This window comes from Heterodontus francisci, chromosome 14 (genome assembly GCF_036365525.1).
Source record: "Heterodontus francisci isolate sHetFra1 chromosome 14, sHetFra1.hap1, whole genome shotgun sequence".
NCBI lineage: Eukaryota > Metazoa > Chordata > Chondrichthyes > Heterodontiformes > Heterodontidae > Heterodontus > Heterodontus francisci.
In genome coordinates this window covers 67,087,547-67,109,526 of record NC_090384.1, presented here as the reverse complement: position 1 = coordinate 67,109,526, position 21,980 = coordinate 67,087,547, and the positions used below count along the sequence as shown (strand labels likewise).

At 44.0% G+C, this 21,980-nt stretch overlaps 1 protein-coding gene across 1 annotated transcript in view; it reads left to right on the top strand.

Moving 5' to 3' along the window:
- The window catches only part of LOC137377096 (low-density lipoprotein receptor-related protein 5-like), a 270,969-nt gene that overhangs the window by 215,240 nt on the left and 33,749 nt on the right, over nucleotides 1-21,980 (top strand). The window contains exons 12-15 of the mRNA XM_068046392.1: nucleotides 220-543; nucleotides 1,482-1,684; nucleotides 4,268-4,479; nucleotides 8,052-8,242. Coding sequence (XP_067902493.1) covers nucleotides 220-543; nucleotides 1,482-1,684; nucleotides 4,268-4,479; nucleotides 8,052-8,242 — 930 coding nt within the window. The remainder of the gene's footprint in view (nucleotides 1-219; nucleotides 544-1,481; nucleotides 1,685-4,267; nucleotides 4,480-8,051; nucleotides 8,243-21,980) is intronic.

Below are 21,980 nucleotides of genomic sequence, written 5' to 3'. Positions count from 1 at the left end.
GCCAAAAGAAGTTGATGCAAAACCAAGAAGGACTGCATCTTGACCTTATCCAAGTAGCACCAATACCAGGCCAAAATGCCAATATTTTGGCATCAGCTCTAAAAGTGCACATATGAAGGCAACATTAGCAATATACTTATAAAATATTATTAACTGCGCTTTTTATGCATTCAGCTAAATTAGTTGCAAAATATAATCTCTTGTTATTCACCAATTAAGGAAAACAACGCGAAATCATAGCTGATGATCTGCCTCACCCCTTTGGACTAACACAGTACCGAGATTACATCTACTGGACTGACTGGAACCTTCGCAGTATTGAGCGGGCTGACAAGATGAATGGACAAAACCGTACTCTTATTCAGGGACATTTGGACTATGTGATGGACATCTTAGTTTTTCATTCATCACGGCAAGATGGCTGGAATGAATGTGTGCAAAGCAATGGTCACTGTTCTCATCTCTGCCTTGCTGTGCCAACTGGGTATAAGTGTGGATGTGCATCACATTATGTTCTTAATGACAATAACAGAACTTGCAATTGTAAGTCTTAATTTTCATTGCTTCAAAATTATGCTTATTATATAGACTTTCAGAGCTACTAAAATCTTTTTCAAGCTATTGCAGTCAGTCATCTCTTAACAATGCAAGGGCTATAATTTAAGAACAAAGGTAATAAATAGCAGTCCCCACTCTGTAAACTGCAGTAGATGCTGCTGAAGCACAATGAAGACATAATTAGTAAAAAAAAAATGCTGAATATTAAATACTGTATATTCAAATCACCTGCAGGTTTATGGAAGTATTTCAAAGAAATGTTACCAGCATATATAAAATTAAATAACTGTGTATTAATACAGGTATCCAAATCTTTTTACATTATTAAGTTATTCACCCTGTTGAGGCTCAACTATGACATAATTCAGTCCGAGCATTCTATAACCACTCAAATGTCAAAAAATTTGCTAATGTAGTAATATGTTTAAAATGTTGCTTGAAATGTTCATATTTTAACTCTATAGTTTAGATAATTGCAGTAATTATATTTCACTGTAGCTGTTCTCACTTACTTAGAAAAACTTAGTAGCCTGGATTTAATAGTCTATGGCAAATGAATGGCACCAGACATTCATTACATTTACACTTGCCCACAGACTTTCTGTGGGGTTTTTGCACTAGAGCTTCTAGTTAGAAATCTAAAACAGAACGGTGCCATCAACAGGTACAGAAACTTGAAGAATCTTTACTTAGCCATGCAGAGTCTGAACCAGGAAGTATAAGTTAGAATATTTAATTCAATGCCGAATCAGGCACAGAAGGTGGAAAAGATAGGATTGAGAGAGATAAAAGAGATAGAGAAATTAAAAATGGTAAAACATTTTAAAATTCTCCAAGAATAATCAAAATCTTAAAGGAATGAGACTCCACACTTGTAAAAGTTTTTAAAATTAATTGTGTTTAATTTGTCTTTGCCTTTTTAGCACCCATCAACTTCTTGCTGTTCAGTCAGAAGACTGCAATTAGTCGTATGGTGTTGGATGAGCACCAGAGCCCAGACATAATATTGCCTGTACATGGTTTGCGTAATGTGAAGGCAGTGGAGTATGATGCTATTGACAAGTTGATTTACTGGGTAGATGGACGCCAAAATGTCATCAAACGAGCTAGAGATGATGGCTCTCAGGCAAGTGACAGAAGGAATCTTTCAGAAGGAGTGTCCATCAGAATAGAATTAGTGTTTATCTTAGATTAAATAGGGGTATCAGCCCTCCCCCTTTCAGTTTTATCCCATTTTCTTTACTTATTTCCTGAAATATTGACATGTGTTGTGGGATGATGCGACAGGTGTAGAGCACTTCTGTGGTAACTCATCCATGTTGCATTCTTGTGTGAGCGTCAGCGGCCTAATGAGCTCTGACTCGTATTTAGTTTTGATTTTCACATTTGCCCACTTTCCATCAGGGGCTACAAAATAGCAATCAGAAACAAGAGACATGGTTAATTTTAGTTCCCTGCCCCAGTTGAATCCCTTGTCCTATCCAATTTATACCAGTAATCTCAGCACAGAGCAGAGGTAAAACTTAGGACCTCTTTGGTTTGCTTTGCTCAGTATCATAACATCACTTGCATTTACCCACCAGACATCGAGAAAGTCATGAGAGTCTATATTTGTAACAAGTGCATGTTTGTATATGTGAAAAATATTTTGCAACACTAAGGTAATTCTTGCTATAATCCTTTTGTTGACTATTCTGCTATTCACATTATTTGGGTATTCATCTATAAATAAAGTCCTCTATGTTCTGGGTTCAAGTCCCACTCCAGAATCTGAGCAGAAAAATCAAGGCTGACATCCAGTACATTACTGAGCGAGTGCTGGACGGTCAGAGGTGCCATCTTTCAGATAAGATGTTTTAACCAAGGCCCCATCAACTTCTCGGGTAGTACTGTTTCAAAGAAGATCAGGGGAGTTATTAACGGTACCCTGGCCAATATTCATCCCTCAAATAACATCACAAAAACAGATTATCTGGTCAATATCACATTGTTGTTTGTGGGAGCTTACTGTATGCAAAATGGCTGCTATGTTTTCTACACTATAACAGTGACTACACTTCAAAAGTATTTCATTGGCTGTAAAGCACTTTGAGATGTCCAATGGTCATAGAAAACACTATATAAATGCAAGTCTTTTTCTTTCTGTCTCCTCTCTCTCCTCCTCACTTCTTCTCCATCTCTCTCTCCCTCTCTGTCCCTCTCCCTCTCCGTCTCTCTCCTTCTCCATCTCTCTCTCCTTCTCCATCTCTCTCTCCTTCTCCGTCTCTCTCCTTCTCCGTCTCTCTCTCTCTCCTTCTCCGTCTCTCTCTCTCTCCTTCTCCGTCTCTCTCTCTCTCCTTCTCCGTCTCTCTCTCTCTCCTTCTCCGTCTCTCTCTCTCTCCTTCTCCGTCTCTCTCTCTCTCTCCTTCTCCGTCTCTCTCTCTCCTTCTCCGTCTCTCTCTCTCTCCTTCTCCGTCTCTCTCTCTCTCCTTCTCCGTCTCTCTCTCTCCTTCTCCGTCTCTCTCTCTCCTTCTCCGTCTCTCTCTCTCTCTCTTCTCCGTCTCTCTCTCTCTCCTCCTCCGTCTCTCTCTCTCTCCTTCTCCATCTCTCTCTCTCTCCTTCTCCGTCTCTCTCCTTCTCCGTCTCTCTCCTTCTCCGTCTCTCTCTCTCCGTCTCCGTCTCTCTCTCTCCTCCGTCTCTCTCTCTCTCCTCCGTCTCTCTCTCTCTCCTCCGTCTCTCTCTCTCTCTCCTCCGTCTCTCTCTCTCTCTCCTCCGTCTCTCTCTCTCTCTCCTCTGTCTCTCTCTCTCTCCCCTCCTTCCTCTCTCTCTCCCCTCCTTCCTCTCTCTCTCTCCTCTTCTGTCTCTCTCCTCCTACGTCTGTCTCTCTCTCACCTTCCTCCATCTCTCTCCTTCTTTAACTGTCTATAACACCTTGATCATCTTTACATTTGACATTGTGTGAGCTTACCCGAGCTCTGAATGCTTCTTACTGCTTTCCAAAGTAGCAGAAAGTATTTATCCTGGAGATCTACTGATAGTTGGCTTTTTAAATGTGCTTTAGTCACACAATGTCTTAGTCTACCAACATGCTGTATCATGAAGTGATATAAAATAAACAGCTGCCCAGTTTCTCCATAAGTCAATTCTGTTTGGTTATTCCATTTAGTAAAAGCCAAGTTGGGGTCAGAAAGGTGAATTCTCCCAGCTTGTTGCTGTGCACTTTGGTTCTGAGACAGTCCAGCAAGCTGACTGTTCAGGAAACAAGTTGGGGTGGAGGCGCTGATGGCGAGACAGCTCTGGACTTTGTTTCCTTATCTTGTACTTAGAACTTATGGTTCAATCAGCCTGAAACTGATGGAAGCGCCCATCAATCTGAAATTCTGTTGCATTAATGACTGGGTTTAAGATATTGAACACCTTGATATTACGTAGGAAGAAATTCTGCACAAATTTATTATTGTCCAACTCTATCTTACAATTTTAAGCCATAATATGTTTAGAGAGAGGACTACAGAGATACCTTTTATGTACTGAGATCTTTTTTTGTCTCATTGTGCTTATGTTTCAATTCAGTGGAAGACAATTCCACTTCAAAACTAACACAGATTATACATGTAAGTTGATGCTGTGAGGATATCATGGAACTTTCCTAGCATTATGTACAATAAAAGGTTAGCCAGTAATTGTTTTTTTATTTTTTTTCACATTCATTTGTTGTTTATTTATCTAGGCATTTGTGGTTGTATCTGGACCAAACCAAAGCCAAAACCCAGATATCCAGCCTCATGACTTGAGCCTTGATATCTACAGTCGAACTGTCTACTGGACTTGTGAAACATCCAACACCATAAATGTTAACAGACTTAATGGAAAGCCCATTGGAATAGTTCTACGTGGAGAACATGACCGACCAAGAGCTATTGTTGTTAATGCAGAAAGGGGGTAACTCATTTTCTTTTGTGTGCTTAGTACTGAAGTGAAACTTAGTGAACAGTTAATTATCTTAAATTAATTTATCCACCTCTCTACCAATTCTCTCGATCCCTCCTTTGCTTCTGTGCTATCAGACTGCCTGTCCAACATTCAGTCTTGAAGGAGCCAGATGTTTCTCTAGCTAAACACTGAAAAGCACAAACTCCATACCCTAACCACTGACCCCATCCCCTTGCCTAGCCTCAATCTGATACTTAACCAGACTCTTCACAACCTTGGTGTCTTGTTTAACCCTGAATTGAATTGCCAACCAAATAACCTCTTATTCACAAAGACCATCTCTTTCAACCTTCGTGACAACATTTTTGTCTACCTCTCCTTCAGTCCATTTGTGCTGAAATCTTCACTCATTCTTTTTGTCACCTCCACACTCAGTTACCCCAATGTTCTCCTAGTTAACCTCTAACCATGTTAATGAAAGTCTTAACAATTATTGAAATCAATTTGTCCCTCTTTTTTGAAAAAATATTTTTTATTTTGACTAGTGTAATATTATACTGATGTTATATGTGCGATAATGAGCTGGATTTTGAAAGTGGATGCAAGGAACAGAAGCCTGGTCTGGTTTTTGGTCTGAAACCTGCCTCCTCTGGGAAGCTGATTCAGATTGCAATTTTCAGATGGGTAAGCCTTTAATTGGTATGGAGACGGGTTTCCTGTTCCAGTGGGATTGTAGTAAGTCCGTTCAAGTGAGGGACATGTAGACTTCCACGGCAGCCATCACTGAGATTGCTGGTTGTCCTGAGGGAGAGATTTGCCTTCCACAGCACCAGAGGGAAGTGAGATGTGTCAGAGGACCTGGATGCCTAGCAGTAGGGACAGCGCAGACCTTTGTTTCATCGATGCCCACTGGATGTAATGCTGGAGGCCGTGAGGGAGAGGGTGGTCCTCTTCCCAGAGGGTGGCAGGAGGAGGTCACCTTGTCATGCAGCAGGGGCACCTAACTGTTCAGTGTTATCCCCCTCCGTCCCCTCTTCCTCCTCCTCCCTTACCTCCTGACCCTCCTTCCATGAGCCTCACTGTCCTCGAGGTACACACCTCTCTGGAGGGCCCTGCTATGGAGAGCACAGCAGACCACCATTATGACTGAGACTGTTGCAGGAGGGTATTGGAGAATGCCACCCAACCGATTCAGGCACCGGAATCACATCTTCAGAAACTCGATGGCCTGCTCAATGGTTGGCCTGCTGAGCAGGTGGCATTGGTTGTTGTGCCTCTGTGTCTCTGTTTGAGACTCCCGTAGAGGGGTCAGTAGCCATCTCTTCAAGGGGATTCCCTTGTCCCTTTGGAGCCAGCCATGCACTTTGGGGGATGGAGTGAAGGAACAAGGCAGCCTGGACTGGCAGAGGACGAAGGCATCATGGCAGCTGCTAGGAAAGCGAGAGCATACATAGAGGAAGCTCTTGCTCTGGTCACAGAGCAGTTGGACGTTGAAGGAGCGAAAGCCTTTCCTGTTGATGGATCCCACTGGTCAGTCGCTGGATGCCTTGATGGTCAAATGGGCGCAAGAGATGGTGTCCTCCACCTGAAGGAATGCATCAATTGGAGCAAACCCCAGTTCCCTCTGTGCCAGCGCATGTCCATCTGTGTGAAAGTGGATGTAGACCCTACCCTCCCTAAAAGGGCATCCATCACCTATCTGATGACCTAATGAGATGCCGACTGCGAGATGCCACTTAGGTCCCTGGAACAACCCGATTGCATAGATGTTCAGGGTGCCTGAGTCCTTGACAAGTGCAGGTAGGGAACTGCCGTAGGGCCTGTGAGGTCATTTCTGGATCAGAGCACACAGGACTGAGACCATTTGTCTGGAAAGGCATATGCCTGCTACGGCACTGGCGCTTTGTCATTTGCATGTAGCTGGCTGTTGGGCTGTGCACCAGATGTCTTGGGTACTGCCTTCCCCTCCTTGCAGCCCCTGCTGTGTTCCTCTGGCTTCCAGCTGTCCAGGAGGTTGCATTTACCGTAGCTCATCCTGGCTGCTCTGTCCAATGTCCGAGTAGCCTGTTCCCATCTGAACTCCCTCAGCTGGGCTTTGTGCCTTCACAGTGCCTTCCTCTGCCAACCCTCGCTGTCACAGTGTTGCCAGCGGCCTCACGTCCCTCTCTGATTTCATGGCACTATCAAATGTAACGTTTAACTCTTCCAGCTGCAACAATATCTACAATGAGACACATCCGAAGCAGCTAAGCTTTATATGGTGCCTCTGCTTTAAATTACATAGCCCTTCCTATAGTCCTCATGTCCGTCCACAATGCTCACATCTTCACAACCCTGCCGTGTTTCCCACCCACCCACACCCATGGCGTTTTCCCTGTTCCCAGTCTTTAAAAATAGCTTCTTGCTCCTAACAAGCCTGTTAATGAGTTCTTTAATGAGTTCAACAGGCAGTTGAATAGAAACGTAGGCCTGACCCCTTCCCTCAATGCCGGCATCCCTTTAAAAACGGTGTTGCATTCTAGAGACAGCAGGTTCCACTGCTGACCTCTGTGGACATGATCTTCAAATTGCGTTGCTACTGTTCCCACTCTCAGCGGGCTTTGAAAATCCTGCCCAATGTCTCCTAGTAGCAATATGCTTGTTTTAATAAAAACAAAAAGTGCTGGAAATACTCAGCAGGTCTGGCAGCATCTGTGGAGAGAGAAGCAGAGTTAATGTTTCAGGTCAGTGACCTTTTATCAGAACTGGCAACAGTTAGAAATGTAATAGGTTTTAAGCAAATAAAGCAGGGGTCTTGGGGAGACCAAATGCAGATTGGTGATCGCTTTGCAGAACACTTCTGCTCAGTCTGAAAACGTGACTCCGTGCTTCCTGTCATTTTCCATTTCAACACCCTCCCACCCCCCCCGCTCCCCACCCCCACCACCCCCCACACTGCTTTCATGCCCACTTCTCTGTCCTGGGCTTGCTGCAGTGTTCCAGTGAACATCAACGCAAGCTTGACGAACAGCATCTCATTTACCGATTAGGCACGCTACAACCTACCGGACTGAACATCGAGTTCAATAATTTCAGAGCGTGACTGGCCCTTTTTTATTTTTATTTTTATTTTATTTTAGTTTATTTCATATTCCTTTTTTTTCACCTTGTGCTGCCCACTGTTTTTTTCATGTTTGTGCGTTTGGCTAGGGCTGTTCATTATTCTGTCAATTAACACCCTTTCTGCCCTAATGCTTTGTCTTTCACCACACCATTAACACATTCTTTGCCTTTGCCCCATGACCTCCTTGTCAGTTAATCTCTCTGACCCTCTGTCCTATCGACACCTTCCTTTCTGTTCTCTTTTGCCCCACTCCCACTTTATTTGCTTAAAACCTATTACATTTCTAACCTTTGCCAGTTCTGATGAAAAGTCACTGACCTGAAACACTAACTCTGCTTCTCTCTCCACAGATGCTGCCAGACCTGCTGAGTATTTCCAGCACTTCTTGTTTTATTTCAGATTTCCAGCATCTGCAGTATTTTGCTTTTATTATGCTTGTTTTAATGCTCATTTGTTGCATATTAAAATTGCTATGCAGGTATATGTACTTCACAAACATGCAGGACAGGTCCCCAAAGATAGAACGTGCAGCACTTGATGGTACAGAAAGGGAAGTACTATTTTCAACTGGATTGATCCGACCTGTTGATTTGGCAATTGATAACAAACTGGGGAAACTTTTTTGGGTTGATGCAGATTTGAAACGCATTGAAAGCAGCGATTTATCTGGTAAGTTTGAGATCTCCACTGTGCTTTTCATATGGACTCACTCTCTGTTCTATTAAATGACTGTTTCAATCTTCTGCTGAAAATGTGAAGTGAAAACTGGTATCCAGCCTTGAGTTTCTATGGCTGTATTGAGTGAAACTTTGAAATCTGTCTTTCAGAATGTTTCTGTCTTTGATCTTGTTTGGTTTGGCAGCACTAGTGAGTGATTTCACGCTGGAAAGATCTAGTATCATTTTATTGTAATCTCATTTTGTAATTTTGCCTGTCAGGAAGCCTTAACATTGAAATATTGAATGTACTTGAATAGAAGAAAACCAAAGAACATCCTTAAATTGATCATGTAGCCAAATTATTAATGGTCAATACAGCAAGGTAATATCCAAATTTGGTCAAGTGTTTTTGACCCAAAAATTCAGTAAGTGAAGATAATACTTAACATGTTGGAATCAAATTCCTCTTTTTGGAATTTTAAAACTAGCTTTAGCCATTTTAAAAAGATTTAATGCCTCTGCTACAATACAGATAGAGGAATTTGATATGACTGTGTGAAGCATTTGTGCAGTGACATCACTCACGGTAACTTTCAGACTATTGTCTACAATAAAACAGCAAAAAACTATCTTACCAGGACACACTGGAATTGAAGTTTTATGTATGGTACTTTTAGAATTGTCAATCAATAGATAAATAATGTAATACATCAGTTATGCAATGAAATTATGATGGAATGAAAGCATATTTGCTATCGGGGTCCTATGCAGAATGAGTTTGGTAAGTCTCAGCTCAGTTCCTTGTTGGCATGGGCCCGCAGCAGTAAACTGCACTTGATTTGACACCAGTCAGCACTAATTTTCCTCTGAGAGGAAACACGATGGTTGATGTGGAAAGTAAGTTAGTAGGAGGTACTCACTTGAGATTCGAGCTGAGGCAGATTCGTGGGATGGAAGACGATTTATGTTTTACATTTGTCACGCCAACTTTCTTTGTTGAATGATAATTTTCTTTAATCCACTGACGAGAGATCTAAATATATATTTTTTGAAGAAATTTAAGAGAGGACAGCTAAAAGGATGACTTTGCTGGCAGCTTAAGGTGGCCACCTAATTTGTAATACTGTATCCTGCATTGCAAGGCCTCTGAGGAGGTCCCAGCAAGAACCAAGACCCAGGAAGTTTCAGAGAACTGTTTGTTCTCTTTCTTTTAACAAGAAGAAATACTGCTAACTACTGCTTGAATGACTGAGTGACTGTGATATGACAAGCCCCTCCCCGTCTATGGTTTTGTACTGTATAAAACGCTGGTTAGGCTATAGCTGGAGTATTGCGTACAGTTCTGGTCGCCACATTTCAGGAAGGACATAATTGCTGTGGAGAGAGTACAGAACAGGTTTACAAGAATGTTGCCAGGACTTGAAAATTTTAGCTATGAGGAAAGATTGGATAGGCTAGGGTTTTCCTAAGAACAGAGGAGGCTGAGGGGTGACTTAATTGAGGTGTACAAGATTATGAGGGGCCTAGAGAGAGTAGGCAAGAAGGACCTGTTTCCCCTAGTGGAAAGGTCAATTACCAGGGGGCACAGATTTAAGTTGATTGGTAGAAGGATTAGTGGCGACTAATGGTAGTGGGTGTCTGGAATTCACTGCCTGGATCGGTAATGGAGGCAGCAACCCTCAAATTCATTTAAAAGGTACCTGGACCTGCACCTGAAGTGCTGTAGCCTGCAAGGCTATGGACCAGGTGCTGGAAGGTGGAAATAGATTGGGCGAAAAGTTTTTTCAGCCGGCGCAGATACGATGCGCTGAATGGCCTCTTTCTGTGCTGTAACTTTTCTGTGGTTCTATGGTTAAGCTTGTGTTTCTCTGCAGCAGTGGAGAAGCTTCTGGACTCTGACACATGCAGACCCAAGTGGAGGTCTCTCTCTCTCTCTCTGTCTCCATTTCAGTTTACAAGTTTAGAACTCTGCCTGTTGGCTAACCATCTTTGCATACTCCAGCTACAATCAGAAACTCCGTTGGACGAAATCATCCGCATGGCTGTCTCCAAGAGACCCATTGAACCAGTCATCCATCTCTTCAAACTAAAAGCCTCAGCACCACCGAATTTAGCTAGATGCCAGCCGAATCACCAAACGCTACAAACTGTAAACCTTTTTTTTTCTATGGACTCTAGCTCAACCAATCTACCTTTACCCATTCTGTAACCTATTTGCATGTGTGTTAAACCTCTAGTGTGTGTGTGAGAGTGAAAGTCGACATGTAGTTTATTATTTTCATTAGTTTGGTTTAGATACAATAAAGTTAAGCTCTTTCTTTGTTAAACTCAAGAAAACCTGTCCGATTGGTTCTTGTTATGATCATAACAAGTCAGTAAGCAAACTTACCTGGGAGCGGAGCAGCAACTGGCAGACCTGCAAGGAAGCTGATCCGGAGTGGCGGCTATAAATAAAGAGCGGGGCTCAAGGCCCTTACTTACCTGGGAGCGGAGCGGCGACTAGCGGACCTGTGAGGAAGCCGATCCGGAGCGGCGGCAGGCTCCCTGTGTCTCTCAGCGCATGCTGAGACTCGAAAGAGGAAAAAAAAGACTTAGTGACATCACGGGAAATCTGCAAAGTGATTCGTTGGGTAAGTAACAGCTGTTGGTCAATTTAAATAGCTTTAAAAAAATAAAGGGAAAGTTGTTCTTTTGTTTGAAAAAAGACCTCAAGTGATAAAGTGAGTACTACTAGTGTGTTTGTTTTTAAATTAGTGTAATTTAGATTGTAGTGGGTAGTGTTTGGAGTAGAACAAGGCCCCTAGTGTAATTTTTTAAAGGAAGTAACTAATTAATCTAAAGGTAAGTCATGGCAGGAGAGCTTGCATCCGTGATATGCTCCTCCTGCGCTATGTGGGAAATCAAGGACACTTCCAGTGTCCCTGACGACCATGTGTGCAGTAAGTGTATCCAGCTGCAGCTACTGGCTACCCGCATTATGGAGCTGGAGCTGCGGGTGGATTCACTGGAGCATCCGCGATGCTGAGGATGTTGTGGATAGCACGTTTCGCGAGGTGGTCGCACCGCTGGTAATGGCTGCAAAGGCAGAAAAGAGGTGGGTGGCCACTAGGTGGAGTAGTAACCACAGGCAGGTAGTGCAGGAGTCCCCTGTGGGCATCCCCCTCTCAAATCAGGGGAAAGCAGCAACAGCCAAGTTCACGGCACCACGGATGGCTCTGCTGTTCAGGGGAGGAAAAGGAGCAGAAGAACTATAGTGATAGGGGATTCTATCTTAAGGGGTACAGATAGGCGTTTATGCGGCCACAAAAGTGACTCCAGGATGGTATGTTGCTTCCCTGTCATCCCTGGATGTCACGGAGCAGCTGCAGGACATTCTGAAGGAGAAGGGTGAACAGTCAGAGGTCGTGGTACACGTTGGTACCAACGACACAGGTAAAAAGAGGGATGAGGTCCTGAAAGAAGAATTTAGGGAGCTAGGCAGCAGACTAAAAAGCAGGACGTCAAAGGTTGTAATCTCAGGCTTACTCCCGGTGTCACGTGCTAGTGAGTATAGGAATAGGAGGATAGAGCAGATGAATGCATGACTGAAGAGATGGTGCAGGGGGGAGGGCTTTAGTTTCCTGGATCACTGAGTCTGTTTCTGACAATGGTGGGACCTGCACAAGTTGGACGGGTTGCACCTGAACCGGAACGGGACCAACATCCTTGCTGGGAAGTTTGCTAGTACTGTTGGTGGGGGGGAGGGGGGGAGTTTAAACTAATTTGGCAGGGGAATGGGATACTGAGTGGAGGTACAGTAGGGAGTGATGCTCAGTCAAATATAGAAGAGAAACTGAGTCAGTCTGGAAGGCAGAGCAAATATAGACCTGTAAAGGCACAAGTAGAAAATGCAAGGCTGGATTGCATCTATTTAATGCAAGGAGTCTTACTAGTAAGACAGATGAATTGAGGGCGTTGATTAGCACATGGGATTATGATATTATTGCTATCACAGAGACGTGGTTGAGGGAGGGGCAGGACTGGCAGCTCAATATTCCAGGGTATAGAATCTTCAGGCGTGACAGGGGCGGGGATAAAAGAGGAGGTGGCATTGCACTGTTGATCAAGGAGTCAATTACTGCAGTAAGGAGGGATGATATCTTAGAAGGTTTGTCAAATGAGGCCATATGGGTAGAACTTAAAAACAAAAAGGGGGAAATCACTTGGCTGGGAGTGTACTATAGGCCTTCAAACAGTCAAGGAGGGATGGAGGAGCAGATATGTAGGCAAATCTCAGAGAGGTGTAAAAATAATAGTAAGGGATTTCAACTTACCTAATATCAACTGGGATAGTCTTAGTGTGAAAGGTTTAAAGGGGCGGAATTCTTAAAATGCATACAGGAGAACTTTTTGAGCCAGTACATAGAAAGTCCTACAAGAGAAAGGGCAGTACTGGACCTAATCCTAGGGAATGAAGCTGGACAAGTGGTAAAAGTGTCAGTGGGGGAGCATTTTGGGGATAGTGAACATACCTCTGTAAGATTTAAGGTCGTTATGGAAAAGGACAAAGACGGGCCGGAAATAAAGGTACTGAATTGGGGGAAAGCCAATTTCAATATAATAAAACAGAATCTGGCCAAAGTGGAATGAGAGCAGCTACTTGTAGGAAAGTCTACTTCAGACCAGTGGGAGTCATTCAAAGAGGAAATAGTGAGGGTTCAGAGCCAACAAGTACCCGTTAAGGTGAAGGGTAGAGCCAACAAGTCCAGGGAACCCTGGATGTCAAGGGATATAGAGGATTGGATCAGGAAAAAAAAGGAGGCTATGGCAGATTCGGAGCGCTGAAAACAGCGGAGGCACTAGAGGAGTAAAAAAAAGTGTAGGGAGGTACTTAAAAAAGTAATTAGAGAGCGAAGAGGGGACATGAAAAAACACTGGCGGGCAAGATAAAGGAAAATCCTAAGGCGTTTTATAAGTATATTAAGGGCAAGAGGATAACCAGGGAAAGAGTGTGGCCCATTAGGGACCAAAGTGGCAATGTGTGTGTGGAGCCGGAGGACATAGGTGAGGTTTTAAATTATTACTTTTCATCTGTGTTCACTATGGAGAAGGACGATCAGGGAGGGGGATTGTGATATACTTGAACATATTAGCTTTGAAAGGGAAGAAGTATTAGCTGTTTTAGCGGGCTTAAAAGTGGATAAATCCCCAGGCCCCGATGAGATGTATCCCAGGCTGTTATGTGAGGCAAGGGAGGAGATTGCAGGGGCTCTGACACAGATTTTCAAATCCTCTCTGGCCACAGGAGAGGTACCAGAGGACTGGAGGACTGCAAATGTGGTGCCATTAGTCAAGAAGGGTAGCAAGGATAAACCAGGTAATTACAGGCTAGTGAGTCTAACATCAGTGGTTGGGAAAATATTGAAAAAAATTCTGAGGGACAGGATAAATCTCCACTTGGAGAGGCAGGGATTAATCAGGGATAGTCAGCATGGCTTTGTCAGGGGAGATCATGTCTAACTAACTTGATTGAATTTTTTGAGGCGGTGACTAGATGTGTAGATGAGGGTAAGGCAGCTGATGTGGTCTGCATGGACTTCAGTAAGGCTTTTGATAAGATACCACATGGGAGATTCGTTAAGATGGGATCAAGGGCAATTTGGCAAAGTGGATCCAAAATTGGCTTAGTGGCAGGAGGCATAGGGTGATGATCAAGGGTTGTTTTTGCAAGTGGAAGCCTGTGACCAGTGGTGCACCACAGGGATCGGTGCTGGGACCCTTGCTGTCTGTAGTGTATATTAATGATTTAGACGTGAATATAGGAGACATGATAAGTAAGTTCGCAGATGACACGAAAATTGGTGGAGTCGAAAGTAGTGAGGAGGAAAGCCTTAGTTTACAGGGCGATATAGATGGGCTGGTAAGATGGGCGGAGCAGTGGCAAATGGAATTTAATCCTGAGAAGTGTGAGGTGATGCATTTTGGGAGGACTAACAAGGCAAGGGAATATACAATGGATAGTAGGACCCTAGGAAGTACAGAAGGTCAGAGGGACCTTGGTGTACTTGTCAATAGATCACAGAAGGCAGCAGCATAGGTAGCTAAGGTGGTTAGGAAGGCATATGGAATATTTGCCTTTATCAGCCGAGGCATTGAATATAAGGGCAGGGCGGTTATGATGGAGCTGTATAAAACGCTAGTTAGGCCACAGCTGGAGTACTGTGTACAGTTCTGGGCACCACACTACTATAGGAAGAATGTGACTGCCCTGGAGAGGGTGCAGAGGAGTTTCACCAGGATGTTGCCTGAGCTGGAGCATTTCAGCTATGAAGAGAGACTGAAAAGGCTAGGGTTGTTTTCCTTAGAGCAGAGAAGGCTGAGGGGGGACCTGATTGAGGTATACAAAATTATGAGGGACATTGATAGGTTAGATAGGAAGAAACTTTTTTCCTTAGTGGAGGTGTCAATAACCAGGGGGCATAGATATAAGGTATGGGGCAGGAGGTTTAGAGGAGATTTGAGGAAAAATGGTTTCACCCAAAGGGTGGTTGGAATCTGGAACACACTGCCTGAAGAGGTGGTAGAGGCAGGAACCCTCACAACATTTAAGAAGTATTTAGATGATTACTTGAAACGCCATAGCATACAAGGCTACGAGCCAAGTGCTGGAAAATGGGATTGGAACAGTTAGGTGCTTGATGGCCGGCACGGACACAATGGGCCGAAGGGCCTGTTTCTGTGCTGTATAACGGTATGTCTCAAACACTTACTGAATTGGCCAGTACATCCACTTTAAGAAAGAATTAAACCTGTTGTGGAAACAAGGAAAGGGAAAAGAGGGAAGCCCTTCAACACCTCCTCACTTGACTGTAACAGAAATTTGAGGGCTCACATCTGGGATCAAACCCAAAGGCAAATGGGAAATTGGATGCAGGAAACCAAATTGATCCCGAGAAATAATTTAAAAACTTCAGTACAAGTTTTCATGTGGGTTTTCAGTGCTAGAGTACTGAAATGTCCACATTCAAGGCCAGTACCTTCCGAGAACAGAGTGAAGTAACTTGGGCCAGGTTAAAAGCCCTATCTGTTGAACAGTTGAGGAATGTAGCGGGGCAGTTAGAGATTACGATCCGTCCAAAAGCTAGGAAGCCTGAAATCCTAAAACTTGTGGCCAGCCATTTTAAAATTGACACTGAAGAACCAGAGACAGGCATAGAATCTGAAACAGACACAGTAACATTAGCTAAGGTACAACTAGAGCAGAGGAGACTTGAATTAGAAGTCCAGAAGGAGAAAGAGCAGAGAAAGTTTCAGGAAAGAGAGAAAGAAAGAGCTTTCCAGGAAAGGGTAAAAGGAAGGGAGGAAAGAGAAAAAGAAAGGGAGAAAAGGGGAAAAGAAAGAGCTTTCCAAAGGGAGTTAAGGCAGCTCGAGCTGAATAGAGAAAGATCCAATGCACCCAGTGAAGGCACTGCTAGTGAAGGAGTTACCCCTAGCTCAGGACCAGGTGTTGAGCTCTTAAAATTCTCCCAGTTGATACCAAAGTTCATTGAGGGGGATGTGACAGCATTTTTTGTCTCTTTTGAAAAGCTTGTAAAACAGCTGAAGTGGCCAGCAGAGAGCTGGACACTGTTATTGCAAAGCAAACTAACAGGAGAAGTCCATGAAGTTTATTTATTCACTGTTGCCTGATGAGAGTTCATCAGATTATGAGATGACTAAAAACACTACCCAGGGCGCATATGAGTTAGTACTGGAGGCATCCCAACAAAATTCTAAACCCTCCGAAAGCAGCCTGAACAAACTTACCCGGAGTTTGAAAAGCAACTTGCTTTTGACCGATGGATATGGGCACTTAAGATAGAGTCCAACTTTGAAAACCTCAGAGAGGTAATCTTCCTTGAGGAGTTCAAAAACTCCCTTCCCCTTTCCATAAGAAACGACATGGAGGAACAAAAGGTTCCAAGAGCCAGATAGGCAGCAATCCTGGTTGATGATTATACACTTATTCAACAAGCCCTTGCACCAAGGGAAACCCTTCCCTAGTCACCTGCAAAAACCTGAAAAGAATAGAAGGTGGGAGGGTGATAAGAGCCATGGACGAGAAGGGAGAGCTGGAAACACAGGAGGCCCTACTCGGGCCAAAAAGGAAGGTGCTGAGAACAGGAGTGAGGCCCGAAAGCCTGTATATTTCCATTGTAACAAGGCAGGCCACCTTCGAGCTGACTGCTGGAAGTTACAGAGAAAACCCATAGGTTTAGTCAGGGTACACCAGACCAGTGCAGGAAAAGGGGCCCTGATGGAACGCACAGCAGACCAGGCTTTGGCTTTAACTGCAGCAGTAAAACCCAGTAAACCTACCGCTGAGAGTTTGGGAAAACAAAATCCCTGAGAGTTACCAGGATTTTGTGTCCAGAGGAAAAGTGACCCCATATCCCTCGAGTGAGGTGAGTAAGCCCATAGTCATACTTAAGGATACAGAGGCCACCCAATCCCTTCTGCTGGGAAAAGGCATGACCTTTCCCCCAGAGAATGCATTGAATGCTAGAGTGCTAGTAAATGGTATCGGAGGAAAGTATATGCCCAAACTATACCGGGTGCACCTGGAGTGTGACCTTGTTTCAGGACCAGTAACCTTGGGGATTGTCCCTAGTTTACCTGTGGACAGAGTCGACCTGCTCCTGGGTAATGATCTGGCGGGGCGAAGGTGGTAGCTTCCCCAGTGTTTTTAGAGAGACTAAAAGAGGTCAGGGAGACAGAGCAGTTACAGAAAAAGGTCCCTGGCATTTTTCCTGACTGTATGGTGACCCAGTCCATGGCCAAACAAGCTCCATCAGAGGATGCTGAACTGGCACTGCAGACAGATGACCCTATGGTCTGGTTATCTGAAACCTTCTTTGGGAAGTTAGAGGACCCAAAGGATGGTGTAAACAGGACTTCCTTGGTCAAGGCTCAGTAAGCCAACCCAGGGTTAAAAAGTTAGTACAGACTGCCCAAATTGAGGTTGAAGCAGAGGGAGTTCCAGAGTACCACTATTTAGAGGATGGGGTGCTGATGAGGAAGTGGAGACCTCCTCACAGACCTGCAGACGAAGAGTGGATCGTGGTTAAGTAGGTAGTGGTGCCGCCGACGTACAACAGGGAAATATTGAGAATCGCCCACAAGATTCTAATGGCTGGACGTGTCATCAGAAAAACCCAAGCCCGTGTCAGACAGCATTTTTACTGGCCACAATTCCACAAGGATGTGGTAGAGCTCTGAAAGACTTGAAACACGTGCCAGGTTGTGGGGAAGCCTCAACCTGCAATAAAAGCTGCACCCTTAATTCCCATACCAGCTTTTGGGGAACCGGTCAGCAGAGTGTGGGGCCCCTGCCGAAAACAAAAGGGGGCTACCAGTATCTTCTCACTATTATGGATGTGGCTACTCGATTTCCAGAGGCTATCCCTATAAGAACTATCTCTGCCAAGATAGTGGTGGAGGGGCTAACTCAATTCTTCACCCAATATGGGCTGCCTGCTGAGATCCAGTTGGATCAGGGCACAGATTTTATGTCCAGTATTTTTCAAAAGGTCATGGGTAATCTGGGCATAACCCAGCTACAGTCCTCAGCCTACCACCCATAGTCACAAGGGGCTTTGGAGCAGTACCACCAGACCCTGAAGACATTGATCAGGGCATACTGCTATGAGTACCCCCATGACTGGGACAAAGGGCTAGGATTTCTTCTGTTTGTTACTTTCTGTTTCTTTCTGTTTGAATTAGTTCGGACACGAGGTGAAAGGTCCTCTAAAGCTAATCAAGGAGAGGTTTTTGGGACACAGGAATGAATCTTCCCTTTTAAACTACATCTCCATGTTCCGAGAACGACTCACGAGAGCCTGTGCAGTGGCTCAGGAACACCTAAAAACCTCCCAGACATCTATGAAAAGGCAGGCGGATAAAAGTGCCAAGGCCAGAACATTTCAGCCCAGAGACCATGTGTTAGTGCTATTACTAATACAGGGAGAACCATTGAAAGCCTGGTTCAGTGGCCCATACAGAATAACAAAGAGAATTAGCCAGGTGAATTATATAATTGACACCCCAGATCGTAGGAAAAGGCAAAGGCTGTGCCATATCAATATATTAAAATTTATATATCAATATATAAAGCACAGCAGGAAAGGGGACAAATAAGCACAGGTCTGTCAGGCAGTCAGGAAAGAGGAGGCCAAAACGGACAGTGAGGACAAGTTAGAGGGAGGCCAAGAATTGGTTCCTTGTCGGAAGCTTGTGAAAGAAAAAGATGTTTCTGCTAGTATTCAAATAGAATTAGTCAAAATTAAGTTAGAGAAGGTAAGATTGGAAAGAGAAGAAAGAGAAAAAGACAGACAATTGCAATTTGAAGTGAGAAAACTTGAATTCGAACTAGAAAGGATAAAACTGGATAGGGAAGAGGGAGATAAGGAATGAGAAGAAATGCAAAAATTGGCATTAGACCACGAAGTGAAAATGGAAAGGCTCAAAGCCAGTGAGCTTGCATTGGGGTTGAAAATTGATGACCCAGATGAAACGTCTTGTAGCTTTGATTTGGCAAAGAATGAATATATGCTTAGTCCCTAAATTTAGTGAAGAGGGAGTAGAAATGTACTTTGTGTCATTTGAGAAAATTGCCATGAATCTGGAGTGGCCTAAATCATCTTGGCCAGTGCTCCTGCAGAGTGTTTTCAAGAAAAGCTTTGGAGGTGTACTCATCTCTTTCAGATGAACAGTCACGAGACTATGACAGAGTAAAGAATGCTGTTCGCAATGCCTATGAATTGGGACCCGAGGCCTACAGACAAATTCAGGAATTTAAAAAAGAACGAGGGCCATATATGGAATTTGCGAGGGAGAAGGAAATGTTCTTTGATAGGTGATATAAATCGATGAAGGTTGCACAAGATTTTGAGAACCTTAGGGAAGTAATTCTGATCAAAGAATTGAAAAGTAACGTCCCTTCAGGAATAAGGTCCCATCTGAAAGAACATAAAGTTGGTAAAATAAGGGATGCTACAGTAATAGCAGATGAATATGAATTGACCCACAAAAGCAGTAGTTACCAGGCCCAGTTTGGAAACCTTCAGAGAAATTGGAGTGATGGGTAGATTGATAATGAAAAGAGATCTGTTGAGAAAGATAACAAAAGTAGAGACAGACACACCTCTGCTTAATAAAAGAGAAGGCAACGAGGATAAGTTTGGTTCGAGGGGACCGACGTTATTTCTATTGTAAGTTAGGACATGTGAAGGCTGAATGTTGGAAGCAGAAAAACAAGCTCGTTGCATGTGTACAGTTGAAGGGTATTTCCACAGGAGAGACTGTAATAATGGATAACATTCACAAAAAGCAGCTAGTTACTCCCACATTCACTGATAGTTGCAGAAAACTGTAGAAGTTTTCTGTTTAAGGGTGAAGTTTCTCCACAGTTGTCTGGTGAGGTAGGAAAGACCGTTGTTATCCTTAGAGATACAGGGGTGGCACAGTCACTGATGTTGACAGGTGACATGAATTTATTCCCTGGTGGTTAGCTGATTGCCAAGTTGGTAATCCAAGGGATAGATGAAACCTATTTATTTGTTCCCTTATACAGGGTTAATTTAAAATGTGATACGGTCACTGGTCCTGTTACTGTTGGAGCCATTCCTAGTTTGTCTATTGAGGGTATAGATTTTCTGCCAGGAAATGACTTGGCTGGGGGTAAGGTATTGGCGACGCCAGTAATTTCAGAAAAGCCAGTTGAGGTTGCTGAAACTGAGGTTTTGCAGGAAGAATTTTCCGGAATATTCCTAAAGGACATAGCTGCTAGACTGGGACTGCAACAGGCAGTGAGGGACCAACAAGAGGGAAACATAGAAAAAATAGGAGCAGGAGTAGGCCTTTCGGGCCTTCGGGCCTGCTCCGCATTCAAAACAAATCATGGCTGATCGTCTAATTCAGTACCCTGTTCCCGCTTTCTCCCCATATGCCTTGATCCCTTTGGCGTTAGGAAATATATCTAGCTCCTTGAATATATTTAATGACTTGGCCTCCACTGCCTTCTACGGTAGAGAATTCCACAGGTTCACCAACCTCTGAGTGAAGAAATTTCTCATCTCGGTTCTAATTGGCATACCCTGTATCCTGAGACTGTGACCTCTGGTTCTGGACTCCCCAGCCATCGGGAACATCCTCCCTGCATCTAGCCTGTCTCGTCAAAGAACAAAGAAAATTACAGCACAGGAACAGGCCCTTCGGCCCTCCAAGCCTGCGCCGATCCAGATCCTCTACCTAAACGTGTCGCCTATTTTCTAAGGGTCTGTATCTCTTTGCTTCCTGCCCATTCATGTATCTGTCTAGATACATCTTAAAAGACGCTATCGTGTTCGCATCTACCACCTCCGCTGGCAACGCGTTCCAGGCACCCACCGCCCTCTGCGTAAAGAACTTTCCACGCATTTCCCCCCTAAACTTTTCCCCTCTCACTTTGAACTCGTGACCCCTAGTATTTGAATCCCCCACTCTGGGAAAAAGCTTCTTGCTATCCACCCTGTCTATACCTCTCATGATTTTGTACACCTCAATCAGGTCCCCCCTCAACTTCCGCCTTTCTAATGAAAATAATCCTAATCTACTCAACCTCTCTTCATAGCTAGCGCCCTCCATACCAGGCAACATCCTGGTGAACCTCCTCTGCATCCTCTCCAAAGCATCCACATCCTTTTGGTAATGTGGCGACCAGAACTACACGCAGTATTCCAAATGTGGCCGAACCAAAGTCCTATACAACTGTAACATGACCTGCCAACTCTTGTACTCAATACCCCATCCGATGAAGGAAAGCATGCCGTATGCCTTCTTGACCACTCTATTTACCTGCGTTGCCACCTTCAGGGAACAATGGACCTGAACACCCAAATCTCTCTGTACATCAATTTTGCCCAGGACTTTTCCATTTACTGTATAGTTCACTCTTGAATTGGATCTTCCAAAATGCATCACCTCGCATTTACCCTGATTGAACTCCATCTGCCATTTCTCTGCCCAACTCTCCAATCTATCTATATTCTGCTGTATTCTCTGACAGTCCCCTTCACTATCTGCTACTCCACCAATCTTAGTGTCGTCTGCAAACTTGCTAATCAGACCACCTATACTTTCCTCCAAATCATGAGAATCATTAGAATTAGAACTGTTAGAATTTTATAGGTTTTTATGAGATCCCCTCTCATTCTTCTAAACTCTAGTGGATATAGGCCTAGTCGACACAATCTCTCCTCATATGTCAATCCTGCCATTCCAGGAATCAGCCTAGTAAATCTTCTTTGCACTCCCTCAATGGTAAGAACATCCTTTCTCAGACATGGAGACCAAAACTGCACACAATACTCCAGATGTGGTCTCACCAAGGGACTGTGTAACTGCAGTAAGACATCCTTGCTCCTGTACTCTTCTCCTCTTGCAATGAAGGCCAACATGCCATTTGCCTTCCTAATTGCTTGCTGCACCTGAATGCTTGTTTTCAGCGACTGGTGTACAAGGACACCCAGGTCTTGTTGCAACTCCCCCTTTCCCAATCTATCACTATTCAGATAATCTGCCTTTCTGTTTTTACAACCAAAGTGGATAACCTCATATTTATCCACATTATACTGCATCGGCCATGCACTTGCCCACTCACTCAACTTGTCCAAATCACATTGGAGCCTCTTTGCTTCCTCCTCACAGCTCTCCTTCCCCCCCACACCCCCAGCTTTGTGTCGTCTGCAAAC